Source organism: Meleagris gallopavo, chromosome 1 (genome assembly GCF_905368555.1).
Source record: "Meleagris gallopavo chromosome 1, MGAL_WU_HG_1.1, whole genome shotgun sequence".
NCBI lineage: Eukaryota > Metazoa > Chordata > Aves > Galliformes > Phasianidae > Meleagris > Meleagris gallopavo.
This window is the reverse complement of record NC_139404.1, coordinates 37,219,669-37,236,114: the sequence shown is the minus strand read 5'-3', so window position 1 is coordinate 37,236,114 and position 16,446 is coordinate 37,219,669. Positions and strand designations below refer to the sequence as shown.

At 37.2% G+C, this 16,446-nt stretch overlaps 1 protein-coding gene across 5 annotated transcripts in view; it reads left to right on the top strand.

Moving 5' to 3' along the window:
• CAPS2 (calcyphosine 2) overlaps nucleotides 1-7,201 on the top strand; it is a 34,238-nt gene extending 27,037 nt beyond the window's left edge. For 3 of the 5 annotated variants that reach the window (XM_085221446.1, XM_010708222.4, XM_085221464.1), the window contains 5 exons: nucleotides 1,143-1,219; nucleotides 2,793-2,947; nucleotides 3,452-3,571; nucleotides 4,655-4,751; nucleotides 6,014-7,201. In XM_085221446.1, coding sequence (XP_085077572.1) covers nucleotides 1,143-1,219; nucleotides 2,793-2,947; nucleotides 3,452-3,571; nucleotides 4,655-4,751; nucleotides 6,014-6,189 — 625 coding nt within the window. In that variant the 3' untranslated portion in view covers nucleotides 6,190-7,201. Of the gene's footprint in view, nucleotides 1-1,142; nucleotides 1,220-2,792; nucleotides 2,948-3,451; nucleotides 3,572-4,204; nucleotides 4,403-4,654; nucleotides 4,752-6,013 lie in introns of those variants that run through there. The other 2 variants (XR_014882623.1, XM_085221455.1) reach the window with 2 other exon arrangements.
• The last annotated feature ends 9,245 nt before the right edge of the window (nucleotides 7,202-16,446 follow it).

Sequence of the window (16,446 nt, the reverse complement as noted above, 5' to 3'; positions counted from 1 at the left end):
ATCTTTCTGAGTGTCATCAGATGTTAAAGGTAATTGGAATCTGCACAGTCTATTTGTAACAATGAAGGTATTGAAAGAATAAGTTCGTTCAGATCTTTGTCTCCAATGTCTCCTAAGATTGCTAACAATAAAGACACATGAGTGTAGAACACTTTTAGTTAATTCTTTTCTTGCGGAATCACCTTGCCACTAGTTTGTTCTAGTCATTAAGTTCAAAGACTGTGAGGGAAACATTTTTCTTAAGAAAAGATGTGGAAAATACATGGGATATTTTATAAAGCCATACAGGAATTTCCACCTCTTGAAATTTCTCTGAGCTATCTCACAACATTCTTTGGATGTGACTCCCAATCATAGTGTCCCATTCATTAGCTCTTTTTTTTTTTTTTTTTTTTCTCCCTTAAGCACATTTTTAGAAATCCACGATTCATTTATCAGAACATTTTAAAAAGTATTACATTATGTAGTGTTGTGGTGACCAAGCAAAGGAAGCAGATTTTTAACCAATAATCAGCATACGGACATGTTTGCCTTCCTTGAGGTCTTCATGACAGAAAAATCCTCAGGTCCTCTGGTCTTACGCCAATCTAATGGCCATTTCTTCTCTGAACAATGTTCCTCCTTCAGCTTGCAACATCTTCATATCTCCATATTTAGTGGATTTCTGGCCGCTGCTTTTTGGCCTAGAGAATGCACACTCACTGCAGTTACAAAGTTTGTAGTCTCTCTTACTGCTCTGAGGTGTCTTTGATGGACCGTGTTCTCCTTGGTTCGGGACGTATCTGTCAGTCAGTTGAATGAATACATTCATATGGAACCCACTTCTGGTGACAGTGTGTGAAATATCTGAATACTGACATGGAAATTTTTAAGTAATTCTGTTCTTCTTATAAATCCATGATTTATAAATTAGCAGAGGAAATGCTAATGGAACGTTGTCAGACAAGAATTTCTATTTCTATGTCTATCTGCAACTATTCTGTGTGTGCTGCATCAAACTTGATCGGTTGGTCACCATGCTGATAAGAGCAGTTTAAGAATCAAATGTAAAGTTAAAAATGCATTTCTATTACAGCTATTTTGCATCAAGTAATATTACATGTGAATTTAACCAACCAACATTTAAATTTTGGTTATTGTAGAGGTTCCTCCTTGAAATTCAACCAAGAATATTCTGAGCAATTGATTGATGACGGCAGGGTGTTCAAGAAAATTCAAGGTTTGTGCCTACCAGAACCCCTTTGATTTTAATTCCCGTATCTCTAACTTTATTGTTCAACGCAAGGAACAGTGATGACAGTTCAAAGGTTCTGTTTGAATAAACAAAATTAAACAAGAGTTCGGTAGTTGTCAGAATATGACTGGGATCTGATATTGGAATAAACCTATCATAAGAATGCTTTCTACTCTCATTTTCCTTTAAATAGATGGTCTGCTTAATGATTTTGGAAAGAGTGTGGAATAATTGTGAATGTAATCAATATGATATTACTCTCTGTGATGACAAAATCTTTAAAATATGCTAAAGTATAACACTAATCTTTTGTTAAACTGGCATTAAATTAAAAAAGCACTGATGAAATGTAAAAACACGTTCTCATTTCATCAGTTAATTCTGTGCTCAGTAGTTCTTCGACCATTCTTCTACACATTGAGAAGTTGTTTTTTCATACTCTTTTAACAGTGTTCATACTAAATATGTGAATACAATTTAGAATCTAGAATATGCAGTTGAATTTTACCAGGTTCCTACCTGTCTTATTTTGGACAAGGGCACAGCTTTGTGTTTAAAGTTGTGACAAGATGAGCATCTTGCTGTGCTCTTGCTGTGTAACTGGTAGTCAACATAACAGCTGAATTGTAGACTCTAGAGTCTACATTTCATGAGTCAAACCTGTTTTCAGCAGGTGCTCCTCAGTCACTGCAATCTTCTTGATCATTTACTTTTAGAAAAATAGTTCAAATAATGGAGACAATTTTTGATCTTCTAGTTCTGCCTTTTTTTTTTTTTTCCCTCCTAGCATAATACACACAAATTGATTTCTCAATTATCTGAATATATCTAAAGTTTGCTGGTGTGGCTTGGAAGAAGGCAAGACGTATTTTCATGTACTTCTCAAGTTTGATCTTTAGTGGAAAAAATGCATTCCTCTCTCCTCTATTTTGCTTTTTAAGAGTAGCTGCCAGTACTTTGAAAATTTAGTGAGATAATAGATGGCTTCTGTTATGGTGTGCTGAGAAACTAAGACATCCCTGAAGTAAAACAGATGTTGATAATGCTGTCATTATTAGCATAGAAATTTTGGAATGATTTTGCAGACTTGCTAATAGTTGTTTCTGGTTCCACGTGTATTGGCATGTTTGTAGGCAGAGGAGGCACTCTGTATTCATTAGTGGAACATTTGTTTTTACCAAAGTACAGCATTACTAAATTGTTTTGTTTGTTGAAATATATTATGTATGTGATCAATTCCATTGAAAGTTAGCAGTTTTATCGTATGAGCACATATAAGGTAATCAAGCCATTCTTTCTTTCCTCCTGTGCTCTTCTAAATGTTTTGCTAGATGTTCCTGCTAATTTATACAATTTCCATTCAAATGCTAAGTAATTGATAGTTACATTTTAAACTCCTATGCCATCATTAAAGATAAGAGAGCCTGGATGTATGAATTCGCTGTTTTAACCTGCAGCATCACAGGCTGTTGTGGTTTTGTTTGCTTTTATAACAGCTCTGTAATGTGTGGTCAACTTTGGCTGACTATTGCACTCTTTTCTTTCTGTAAATCCTCAGGTATGCTCAGAAAGACATTAAGTAAAAGAGGAGTTAGAGTTGTAACAGGCTTAGGAAAGTATTTCCGACACATAGACAAGAATGGAAATGGGTTTCTTTCTCAGGCAGACTTTAAAGAAGCTCTAAAACTATTCCATTTGGAAGTGTCTGAACAGGTAAGTCTAACTGAAATTGTAACAATGGGCAGTATCTCACTTTAATTTAATGAAATGCTTCTTTTCTTTGCTTAAATCTATAGTTTAATATGGTTTAATTTTTGCAAGGCTTTTTTTTCTTCTGGTGCTACATTGGCATTTCTACATTCAGTCCCTTGTAAAATTCTGAAATAAGTAAAAAGAAAATAAAGAAAAAGAGCTATCTTTCTGAGGGATGAGTGGAATTGCAATTATTTTTCTTTTGGGACCTTCTGCAGTTACTGTATATGATGCCATTTACTTATCAGTCTTCCTTTTAAATATTATTTTACAAAAACAATACACAGCTATCAAAACTGCAAATGTGAATTATGGCTATCAGTGACTGATGATAACTTGAATCATTTCGATGAATCTTCAAGTCAGTTTGGATTGGGATATTCTTCTTTGTGAAGTTTGCACTGTAGCAATTGCTTTATTTCAGGACGTCATAAAAAGCTTTGACAAAATATTTTTAACTTACAGGACTTTGAATCCTTATGGCTTATTCTTGATGATAGCAAGAGTGATAAAGTCGACTATGGAGAATTTATTCATGCTATAGCTGGAGAAATGAATGAATATCGGAAAGCATTTGTAAGAAAAGTAAGTTTCACTGCACTGTAATTGTAGATATTTTGCAGTCTAACTTTGAAGTTGGTTATTTATTTGAATATTTTTCCTTACATTTTGTTCTGGTAACTGTCTTTTTAAATTGTCAAATCAGTGAATTAAAATTAATGTAAATTAGAAGACTGCATGCTGTTCCACTGTTGAATGAAATTTAGTTTTGAACTCTGCCACCTAGAATCAAATATTTTATTATTTTGAGGTTGAGTATGTATGCTATTCTTACAGTTCACTCCAGCGTGTAAAGCATCTGACACTCTGAAGCAATATCTTCCAGAAGTCTGTTTCTGTATTTTGGCAGATCACTCTGTCTGTGATCTGTATATACTGTGTGCTTATTTTTTCCTCCAATGTCTGAAATAGAGGCAATAATACTTGCCTTCTTTGAAATGTACAGTTAGAAGCATTAAGTTAGTGAGAGTTTTTTATATTGGAAATGTCATTTGTTAAACGTGTATCTAGAAATTGGAAAGACAAACTATAGTGCCAGTGTATTGTGGAACCATTTCCAATATGAAACACTGATTGCAAAACAGCCAGTATTGTAGGGACGGAATATCATAACGATCAGAAACTATGACACATACTTTTATACTTTTAATTATGAAGGATCTGACTCTCCTGGCCTTATGTATTGAGTGTGTGTATTAAAAGTAAACTGTTGGAATGAGAATGAAACTGCTGTAAGCAGTGCTGAAGAAGCCTCTATTGGAATGACATTGGAATCATACTAATTGGAATCCGCTGTCAAGATGCTTCCTTTCTGCCTCCTCCAAGGATGTGCTAGAAATTTTGGAGAGCATACAGGTTTGTTTTTTTTTGAGTTTGTGAGGGACAGCATTTAATGTGAAAGTTGTTGAAATAAAATGATTGCAAAATTCCGCACCATAGAATCTTTTACTGGCACCCAAGTGTCAGTGATGGAAGACTCTGTTTACTTATGTAAAATGGTTATGTCAGAATAATTAATTGCAAAAGATCTAGAAGTATGTACTAGGTATGTGAGTATATTTGATCTTTAAATATTTCCTTTTTTTTTTTTAATTTTACCTTGTTTAGGCTTATATGAAACTAGATTTCAACAAAACTGGAAGTGTTCCCATGGTAGACATCAGAAAATGTTACTGTGCAAAGAAACATCCTCTAGTGTTGGCAGGTAATTAATATGAACAAAAAGAATACATCTGTAATTAATGATTTCACCATGTTAGCAGAGAAAACAGATTCAGAGACTGTTGCAAATATTAAATGTTTTTGTGTTGGCCTAGACGTCAGCTGTTGACAAGAACTTTTTTCTGATTACCCATAACGTGAAACAGGACTATAAATAGTACTGCAATTCATCTACATAATTTTAATACTTTTATCACACTGCAAATACTTCAGATAGGCAGGCTGGGTTCCTTTCCTTACCTGTATAGGACTATATTTAAGTAGTTGTATCTTAGCTCCTGTGTGTGCAAGTACTCACTGACATAGACAATATTGGCAGTTTTAAATTAGGAGGACGCTCTCCCTTTCATGTTACTGTTCTCTCTCAATATACATAAGGTTTCCAAGTGACACGAATTTTTCATCACTTGAAGTTCCTTCTGAATAAATTATTCATTTATTTCTGCTCGTGGTTGTTCCTCTTTACTGAGGAAATGTTTGAGAATTCTGAAAAAATAATGAAGATAGCAGCGTGTTTAAACTCTTGCTGCTAAAAAAAATAATAATAGGAGTTTAAATCTTGTAGGTCAGTTTCTAAAGTAACATCTCCAATGTATCAAACTCATTACTGTGAAAGTCTTCTTGATGTCTTGACTCCTTCTATTTTACCCATAGAAAAGAGGATGTTTTTTGTTTTGCCAGCAACATCAATAGTAACACATGAGGACACACTGTGGCTTAAGAATGATGGACGTGCAGTTTTTTTCTGTGTTATAATGCTGTATTTTCTCCCATTTTTTCCTCAGTGCAGTAAAAGTTATCTGAGTATAATCTTTATTAAGTCACAAAAAAGCACTTGTCAATTCCAGAACGTTTTTGAATGAAAGTCATATCTTAATGTGTTCCTAGAGCTTTGAGCTTGTTTTACATTAAATGTATGTTTTCTTACAAGTTTACCTCTGAATTACCAACATTTTAATTAAAGAATACATTGTTCAGTTTTCTCAGTCATCTGAGGAAAAATCTTCCTGATCTCATAATCCAGTGAAAGCGACTTTGGCCTCATGTTTCCATTTATATTTAATGCTATCATTTGCTATCAAAGTAAGGTAAATACTGCAGCTGATACCAAGTGAGCAAATGATTTCATTGCCCCCTGTGAAGTCAGAATATTGAATTTTAAGTTTCGTTTCCTAAAATAGACTAAAAGCTGTATATTCACTGGTCTTAGAAATGTGTTTGATGGAAAAAAATAAACTTTCACAGGCAAAGCTACAGAAGAAGAAATTAAATTGTCATTTCTAGAGACATTAGGAGAATCCTGCAGCAATCCTGAAGAAGTGTCCTATTCTGAGTTTGAAGATTACTATGAAGGATTAAGTATTGGAATCACAGATGATGATGATTTTGTTAACATCTTAAGGAACCCTTGGGGAATTTAGAGTGGAAGAAGACAAAAATGAGGGAGAGACTCCTCCGAAACAAAAAGAGAGCTACACCAGGGAGGATTTGATCATGATGTGCATTGCTTAATAATTATTGCTTTATATTGATTTCAAGGACTGAAAATTTCAGATGCTTTCAGAATCATACAAAACGTGGTAAGTTTCTTAGAGTGTCTGTTGAGCAGAGATGACCACTGTTTTAATGTAAATGCTCTTTATGCACCTTTATGGCCTGTTCCCCATACCAGGAGCATCATTTAGTGGATGTTTAAACAAAGAGACTTATTTTAAAAGTAAGTGGAATAGAATACTAAAATGTATATATGAGTAATGCAAGAAAAAAAAACAGTTTTATGATTGTTTTGACAGTGTAGACACATGATATCTTTTTTTTTCAGTTTTATTTTATAAAAATAGTATAATTGCTCTTAAAACATTATTTGCTTTATTTCTCCTTTACTGTGTTGGTGATCAGCCTGGAAAAGGCCATCTTCATCCAATTTGGAGGATGTCTGCAGTAGTGAAAATGCAGAGTTCACACAAATTAATTTTGAAACCAGTACCCAGATCATCTCTATTGATCTTATTTTTTCATCTTGGTCAGGCATCTGAAGCTGAATGTTGAATACCAAAAGCTTAATAAGCACAAGTATATTTTTCAGTATCCATCTGCCTATATTTTGCTAAATTATTTTCAAATCAGATTTGTATGTAAATATCTGACTTCTATAGTTTGAATTGCTGAGACTTTTTTTTTTTAATTAAGCAATTATATCCTTTGTCAGACTGATATGCAGAATTTCATGTCTAATTTAAAAGTATAGACCAGAAAAATCTATATTTAAAGAGCACCGTTACACCAAAAACTAAATTCTGAATTAAAATATTTCTTACTACTTCAGATATTCAGCCAGGTAAGCTTTTCTCTATAATACATCCTTTTAATTCTGTAAGGTTAATTGTGTTAACTAATAAAAAATGTGTTATTAATAAATTATGTATGTATGCATTGATGCCTTTGGTTTCAGTGTATCTCTCACCAAAATTAACAGTGTGTTGAACTGCATTTCTTAAGCTTATGCAATTACAGTATATTCCTTTTCCCCTTACTTGTCTGACCAGTTTTGAATATATAGCTTGGGGTTTGGAGGACTTTCCTCTGAAACAGAATTTGTGTTCTACAGAAATTTAAGGACAGTGCTGAAATGAGGGACTTTAGACCCTCTGTGTCCTACTGGTTTGTTCTAGATATAGCATTTTTGTGTTCTAATTACTTGTGTTTTTGTTATCATCTGAATATCTGTAGCCTGACCTCTCTTGTAATTAGAGTTGCAGTTTCTGCTCTAAACCTTCAACTGAAGGATTTTTTTTTCCAGTTCTTTTGAGGCTGCAGATACCTGCGTTGGTTTACGAAACAAGGCAAAATTCTGTCAATGCTTATTCTAAGAAGAGTTCTGATGTGGCTCATTACAATCTTTTTATTCCCCATTCTTGCTGAAATTTCTCTTGCTGGTAAGGTTTTGTCAATTGGTCGTGGAACTGGTGATTCTGAAATGGACATGCTCAGCAGGAGATGCACGGGTCATATGTGCTGCAAATTAAGTGCTTTTTAAAATTTTGTTCTTAGCACAAAAATTAGGTGAATGATGTACATGAATGATATTTCTATAATTTTTGTAGTAATGCTTCATCTGAAGTCAGAATTTTAATTGGTTAATCTGCAATAAACTCTAAAGGTCAAAAATTGTATGTACGTACTTTGGTAATTCTGAAAATCCTGCTAGGTATTTCATTTCTATTAACTTCAAGGTCAGTTACACATCAGTGGCTGCCTCTAAACATCAGCTATGATGTCTCTGAATTTTTAATGGAGTTTCACAAAAGCTCCTTTTTTAAAAAGTCATTTTCCATTTGCCTGCTGTTATTTGTTCTGTCAGCTTAAGAAAGTGGCAAAAATTGACACAAACTTCTATGCAAATGTGGCACACCTTGCTCACAATTACTAGTGAAACCAGAAGGACTGAAACTGTATTCAAACCAAGGTCTGTGACATCTGATTCTTTTTGTTTTCTGTATTGGAAGCAAGCATCCATCAGTGCTGTAGATATTGGTCTATACTGTTCCTCTTTGGAAATCAAATAGCAAAGAAAGGCAGGGCAGCAGCGCAATTCTATAAACCCCAACAGGTTTTCTTTTTCTCTAAGTATCTAATAAGTTTGTTTGTTTGTTTGAAGGAGCTTGAAATCTGCTTTTATTGATGAATTATTCAGACCTGAGAATATCCAACCGTTGTGATCTGTATTTTTGTGTTCCAGTATTCAGAAAAGCTGTCAAAAGACGTTCTTAGTAACAGCGGTCTCAGTGCTCTGCTTAATTGTGTTCTGATTTGTTCTTTTTTTAATTGTGAATCATTTGATGAACCCGAAGCCTTTTCTTTGGTCAACGCTTTGTAACTTTAACACTTTCTGGATATATCTGCTAGGGCTTAATGCCTCTAAATGTGTTTTAACAAAACTCTTTTCTGTACTTCGTGCTTTAGTATCTCAAAGTTGCTTATGTTTTCTGAATTAGAATGTGTTTTTAAACATCGTGTTCTCAGTCACAGAACTGGCTTCTTTCCTTAAAATTAATAGAAACTAGTGATCTTAATGACAGCCTAATTTAAATTTATGCTAAGAAGTCTTAGCACTCTGATGTAATTGAGAATAGGAGAAGTCCATTATGCTGCAAGCACTAAGAAATGCAAGCACTTCCAGAAGACAAGTGAAAATTAATGAAGTGATGTAACTCCTCAATCTTAAGGTTTGAGGTGAGTTCGTCAAACAAATGTGCACTGGTAATACTGGCTGGAATGTTTAAGGACATTTTAAGAAGCAAAATACAAGTGCCAGTACAAATAATCAGAAATTTCTCTTTTGTCAGTTAATGGAAATGTAGCATCCTCACCTGGGATAGCTCTGGTGGTAAGATAAGGTGTTCTGACTGATTTACACACACACACACTTATTTTTCTTCCTTAAGAGCCACAGCCAGATGATCAAATTCTGTTCTCTTTCAGGGACAGCATCCTGGCTAAAACATGCACACTGAGGTACTCTTTAGTTTGTGTCTGGTTTTGAACAGGCAATCTTTAATGTAAAACAAATCCTAGAGTTGATTTCTTCTGTGTTGGTCTCCATAAGCCCATACAAAAGCAAAACAGGTAAATTTCTGTGGAAGAAACGGGGCTGGTACAAAAATAGTATAATTTTTTCTGCATATATAACATCTAATAATCTATATTTCCTCTCCTTTGTAGTCATGAATTAGAGACTGAGCCAATTCTGTACTGGCCTGTCATGTTGTTACCTTTGTCTATTGGAAGCTGTGTCAGGTGGACTCTGCTTTATAATCCTGAGGTATCATCAGTGATGACAGAGGAACCTAGTATTTCCTTCCAGACCCTGTTAGGCTGTTTTTTTTCCCTACAGGAGTTATATATATAAATGCACACACACAAACGCACACACACACTTCTCCAAAAGTAATAGCTCCTATTTATTTCCAGGGAAATTACAGCAGATACAAAGAACACAGTAACACCATTTGATAGAGCAAATTCTCAGGTACAAAACAATATTTTTCAATACCATTAGCTATGCATTTTCTCTAGCAATGAACAAGAGACCGCATGCCATACTTGTAAACATCGGCAGCAGCGCAGGTGACCCAGAGTTACTGCTGCTGAAATGCACCACCCACTGCCTCATGGTGATCACAGCCTATGGTTGGTCTCCATCAACATCCAGCAAGCATCAGTGAACGTCAGTAGGTGCATTTTTTTCTGCATGGAGGAATTCAGTGACACATTTTTGCTTCGTATGTACTTCCACGTCAGTGCTGTGGCTGCCCCTCTGCTGCCATCTGTCACACGGCAACAAAGTGTAATGGGACACTGGTGGGAAGGTTCAGCCTCTGCGGCCATACCACCAACATCTGCCTCTGATGTCAAGGGTCAACATAGTAAAATAGGAGGCACTGCTTTTCAAACAGCCCTTGTAATGCCCCAGCATTACCTTGCTGCTGGCTCCTGGGTGGCTTTTGGGATGGAGATGACTTACACACATCTACATTTTTGTCTTTGCCACACTAGAACAAGAAAGCTGACCTTATGGCAAAGCTACTGTTTTTTTTTTTTTTTTTTTAAGCTTTCGAAAATATCAAGCAGTTATATGGTCTGGCTGCAAGCAAGTATAATGGAGAGGGTAGAGAGTGAACAGAGATGAACTAAAGCAAAAGACATCAAATGGTAGTACTTTTAGGGGCAGTAGGGGAGATGAAACAGTAGGAAGGCAGCAGGGATTTGTCTTGATGGAAGCTGGGAGCTAAACTCAGTAGGAACTGATTAATTCAGATTCCAAATCGCTCTGTTACAAGGGTACCTCTCAGTGTCAAGGATACTTCTGGTGTCTTTTTTTTTTTTTTTAATCCTGTCTCGGGGGGTATTGATAACTCCATATTTGTTCTTACTTTGAGGTTTGATGCCCTCACAAAACTCGCTTTGGTAGGAAGATGCTGTGGGGGAAGCCTGCTTTACCTTGCTTTACACTTTATGTGGGGAAACCCTGGGCCATTAGAGGAGTGTGCATGTTAAAATCAGTGGAAACTAAAATAGCAGCTTCAGTGATCTATCTTAAGCACTACTCCCTTTTCTTACAACCTATGTTAAGTAAGTGCACAATTAATGACTCCTATGACTAATTCTTAGATCCTGTGATTTGTCTTGGCATGAATTAGATCCTGTACTCATGCTGGTAAAATTACTCCCCTGAAGTCACTTCCTCTGACGATAGTATTCGCCTTGCAGATGTTAGTCATTAAGCACAAGCTTCATCTGTGAGGATTACACTTGTTTTCATGCAGTAGATGCTCTTGAATTCTCCCTTTTTCAGCATTTCAAGACCAAATAAACACCAACAGAGGTCAAACTGGTGCTGAAACTTGTCTCTTTTAAATTTATTTTTTTGAAAGCAGCATTTTGGAAGTGCCTGATATGGCAACTAAATGTAGTCCAAATTATAATATTCTGCTTTTTGTGGATTTAATGTGCTTCCAGGCATTATTGTTGCATAGTTTCAAGTAACCATAGGAAAGTAGACTGTTGAAATTGCCAATTCCTAGTATCTGTCCTGATGGGAAATGCTGAGAATCATCAAGCAAAAATCGTAATGGTAAATGTCAATTAGTAGTAGTACAAATTAATAAAAATGTAGGGGGAGAATTGTGACATGCCTCTGTGCTCTTAGAAGTGGATTATGCCATTTTTGTTTGTGAAGCTGAATGTGCTTGTGACAAAACAGGGTGCAATGATGCTCCTCCCTGAGGAGAGCCTATGGGCTATCAGTCTTATGCATCTGTCTTCATGACCACATTCTGCGCAAGGAAAGGGCCAGGTGACTGTAGGATGGGAGCTGATCCTAATAACCTCCAAAGCAATTTTCTAAATTAATGCTAAATGCCAAAGTCGAGTAGTTATTAAAAACTGGAAATGAGTCTTAATAGTGATTCTGGTAGATTTTAAACTGGAGCGGCCCTTTCTGGAGTGTGGTTGGCAGTCTTTCAGTCACAGCATTGGAGGGTTTAAAGTTACACTTGGGATGGCAGGCTGCTCCTGGGCAACTCTCTTTGCTTTTGGGCTTCTACCGTAATTCTTTAGATGAGGCAGAATCTTTCTGTGCTGGGTCAGTCACTATTTCATTAGTGTGTTTTCTAGCTTTGAAGCCCGGAGCTACAGAGCTGGGCAAAGCAGTTCCCTCAGGATGCAGTTCTTGCCTCAGGAAATGTAACATCTGTGTTAGAAAAGAGGAGAGGGAGAAAGCTGTAGAAGGGAATATTATGTTAATAATACAAGCAGCTGCAGTGTAATGTAAGCACAGGCGTCTCAGCTTGCTGCTTGCTTAACAAATATCGATAATTTGTAGAAAGAAAAGATAATTTAAAAGTCAGAGTAAATCTTCTCTGCATAGATTAGCAGGAACACCAGACGAGAGTAACCCTAAAAAGGCAGGCTTTCAAAACAAGATGATTTTTGTTGTTTAAGCAACTCTCAAAGAGATCATCTTTAGAATTCACTCATGTTTTCAAAAGACACTTTGAATATCCCATGTGATGTTTCTGACTGCAGAGTTTAAAAAAACGAATTATTAAGTGATACTTCCATTTTTGACAGTAAGCATTTACTCATAAATATAATAGGAAAGATTTCAATTTTGTGTGTGTGTTTTGTTAGCCTCCATCTTGGGGAACAAAAAGCAGATAAGAATCTGAGCGGCACAAAGTGGTAGTGAGGGACTGCCTCATGAACACCGCCATGAGCTGCCTCGTGCACTGAAGCAGCTTTCCTCAGCACAGCGATGGCAGACTGACTGCTGTCTCTGCCTGTCCTGCTGTCAGGCTGCACACCAAGCTGCTCGATGCAGGCCATAAACTTCGGGGTCCATCTGGGGCCTGCCAGTGAGCGAAGGCCATGCTGCGGCCTGAGCTGGCTTTCTAAAGCGCAATGGTTCTGAAGGGGGATAACGCTCTTGGCTCAGTTTTGTTTGCAAAAAAGTTGAGAGGGAATGAAGAAGGTGCTACAGCACAAAGGTACTGCTACCTTTGAAGGTATAGGAACAGCCGTGCATTGCAGAATGGTCTTGGCAAGTTGCTGCCTAACTTTGGCGCATGCACTGTGGTGCTGCAGACTTCAGTCTGTCCACTTCTGTAGGAAAAGCAGGGTATCCAGGCCTTTCTGTAGAGGCACGTACCTTTCTCCTGTTGAATATGTAAGAAAGATAAGGAAATTACTGTAGCAAAATGGTATAGCTAAAGCTAGGAAGATATTCACCTTGTTCACCTTTCCTTACAGGAAGTAGTAGTCTGGCAGGTGAGATCAGTTCAGGGCCCAGCAATCATCTCTGTTGTAGACTTTTACTGCAGAAGAATCTTAGTCAAAACAAATCTGGAAAAGCTCTCGAGGGTATCAGATGTTGCTATAATGCTTGCAAGATCAGCATGGACATGCCATCTTTGGCAATCAAGTATAACAGTCAGTGTGACCAGCTTGCTCTGCACTCAAGGTGATGTATTTAAAGGTGTACAAAGACTCAAGAAAACTTGAAGCTTCCTTTGATTTTCCTTATACAGAGGCTGCTAACAGCCAGTGAGGCTGTTTCTGCCAAGACTTCTCTGCTTGAGCACAAGCTTGCATGGCTTCTTAGGCTTGCTGACCCCTTGCCTCAGAGGAGAAGTGCTGATGGTGCAACCAGTGGTGGATGTGGGATTCCCCATCGGGCTCTCTCCTTCCAGGCAAAGTAATAGCCAAGTTTACAGACTGCAAAAAAACCTGTGCCATCACCTCTAACTTCTGTGAGCAAGGCTGAAGTGCTAGCAGAGGAGATGCAGTGTTTATCTCTTGAGAATACTGTTCTGTTTCCATGGCAGTAGACAGCTCAGTCCAGATTTGGGCAATCTTGTCTGCAGAGTGGTATGAAAAAAAAAGTCAGAGAGAAAAACTTGACTGCAACTGAATGGAAGCAGTCAAAATTAATCAAGCTTGCATGCAGTGAGACTGGATCTGCTGTATGAGACTGCAGACGCTGAAGAAACCTCTGCTTCCCGCATAGCTACGGCATCAGATCTGCCTGCCTCAGTCACTGAGACTCTGTGTGAGACTTCTGCCACTTGCATCCCAGGGATTTCCTTCTGACAGATAAACTGTAACGCTCATGATGAGAGAACAAAACCACTGCAAAATATAATTGTTATTCCTTGGATCAATAGTGGAGAATGAATCATTATTAAAAAAATCAGTGATCAATGAAAATGGCTGTTCCTCCAGGGATGCCTGAAAGATCACCAGTGCACATGTCCTTAGAAGATAACTTGTTAAAGCAGATCCCTTGTCTTGTTGGAGTAGATAAAGTGAGGTCTCTTATTAAACATTAATGAAATTAATGGAGTCGGTTAGTCACAGAAAGGAGGAAAATGATAGATGAGGTGGGTTTTTAGTTCAGCTGTGATGGAACAAAAAAACTGGGTGGAGTAATGCTGGAGCTGTCTGAAAACGGTTGTGGTTCTTTTGTGTGTTTCCATTGATTTTGATGTCATCTGAAGGAGAGTTTGTTGACTTCCTCAGATAAATCACCATCTTATGCTGGTTCTATATCAGATTTGAATTGATTTCAGGAGAAGATCCCTTAAAATTACCATTAAATGAAACATAAAACCGCTCCTAAATTACTTTAGTAAGTGGTTCTATTCTTTTGAAAACATGGGCTAGCTGTTCAATGACAGTTGGAATATTGATTGATGGTAAGTGAAGTGTGCATTGCAATGGGAGCTGGGTGTGATGAAGATCTGGAGCTGCATAATGTAGAATGTGCCAGTCCCAGCTCAGTGGGCATGTCGCTTCCCAACACCCCTCTTTTGGAAAGAAAAACCAAAAGCCTATTTTAATGTATGGAAAACTATGGATTTTACCACTCACTCCCCACCCTACTTGTGCTGTGCATTACTAATCTGGCAGTGCAATTAGCACACACCTGTGCTTCCAACACGTGCTGTGGCTTCTCAGTAGACCCCAGTCTTGAGTCCTCTACTTTTTTCTTTCTTTAATATATATAACATAAAAGGAACTTTTCCAGTGAGTGACACCCCATTCACCAGGACGGCACGAAGAGCTGAAGATCTGTGATGGCAGAAGGTGGGTGGAGCACATCTGTGTACGTGCACTTCTGCCTGCTCCTGTGGGACTGTTGAGGAGCACGAACACTTTCACATTTTGCTCATCTCATCCAAACTTAGTGCTTTTTTGATCATTTTCTACAAGGAGATCTATTTTCACCAATTCTGTGGTATTGATCAAACCACATTTACATTTCTACTGCATTGACTAAAAATGCAGTTGTTCTCTAGAAATGAAAAATGATGACATCTTCCTGCTGGCTCTGCTTCTAGCCTTGTGCAGTTTAATTACCCCATGGCTTCTAACAGTTGTATTTTACAGACATTTACTTAATCCAAGACTTCTTTTTTGTCCCCAAATTCCAAATAGAGATTCTGATTTATCACCAGTGTACTTCAGTATAATGTGGCTGTCACACTGCACAAGTTCTGGAATTAATTAGTACATGTAAACAGTGAGAATGATTATAAATAATAGGGAGAATGGAAAAATAAGCAAAAGAAATAAGTGGAACCTTAATAACATGCTAATGATGGCAAATATTTAAAATAATTACTTGCTTATTTAATCATCAACTAACCTGATATAAATTGATCATATTTTGGCTGTTGCACTATCTTCATTGTAATTCTCAATTATAAAATTGATTTCTTCGTTCTCCAATTACAACATCGTATGAAAAATAAGAAATGGTGCCCACACCAGAGAAACTCAGAGGCTTCTGCCTTGTGTTTCACCCTAGAAGGCAGCTCAGCAGGTTAGCCCCCTCTAGTCAACTGAGCTCCTATCAAGGGGGGGGGCAGGATCCAGAGTGTGGCTTTCTCCATCAGATCTGCTTTTCTTTTCTGCCTTGTCCTTTTTCCCATTTATTCCATTTAGACAGCTGCTCATTCAATGACTTTGCACTGCAGTACTCAAGCTTGCAAGAAGAATGATAGCTTCTAGTAGCTAAAATGCTCATTTGGCTTGTGTTTCTAATAGCATCTGATGTCACTGCTTTCTCAGTTAAAGCAATCCCATAGGAACCCTCCTACCCAGTAGGGAAAATTGGTTGTGTACTGCTCAGTGTCACTCAGTTCTTCAAGGAAAGTTCACAGTCCTGAGCTACAGAAATGTTCCCACTAAACTTTTACCTGAAAATGTTTGACAGTTTGTGAATAGGTTTAATTCGTTTTGTTTGTTTGCAGATATGTTTCATGGTAAGGCTAACCTGGCAGGCACACTTCTCTCGTACTTACATCTAATTTGTTTCTGCTTCTGTTGCAAAATGGTGGTGCCAAAATTCTGTGTCCTGTGGGGGGTGAAATTAATTCATAACTGTTAATTCTCCCACCTATGTTGAATATTGTCTGCCTGTTCCGTGGTATCACTTAATAAAACGCTGGCTCTGGAAAGTCAATGTCTGACATAACTTCATCCTTCATTGAGAAATGTGCTGCATGCTGGAAACACAGGGAAGAGTGACACAGAGAAATGAAAAGCATTATATTTAGAAACAGAGATTGTAGGATACAGACGCTTTGACTTGACCGATGGAATGTTACGCTATA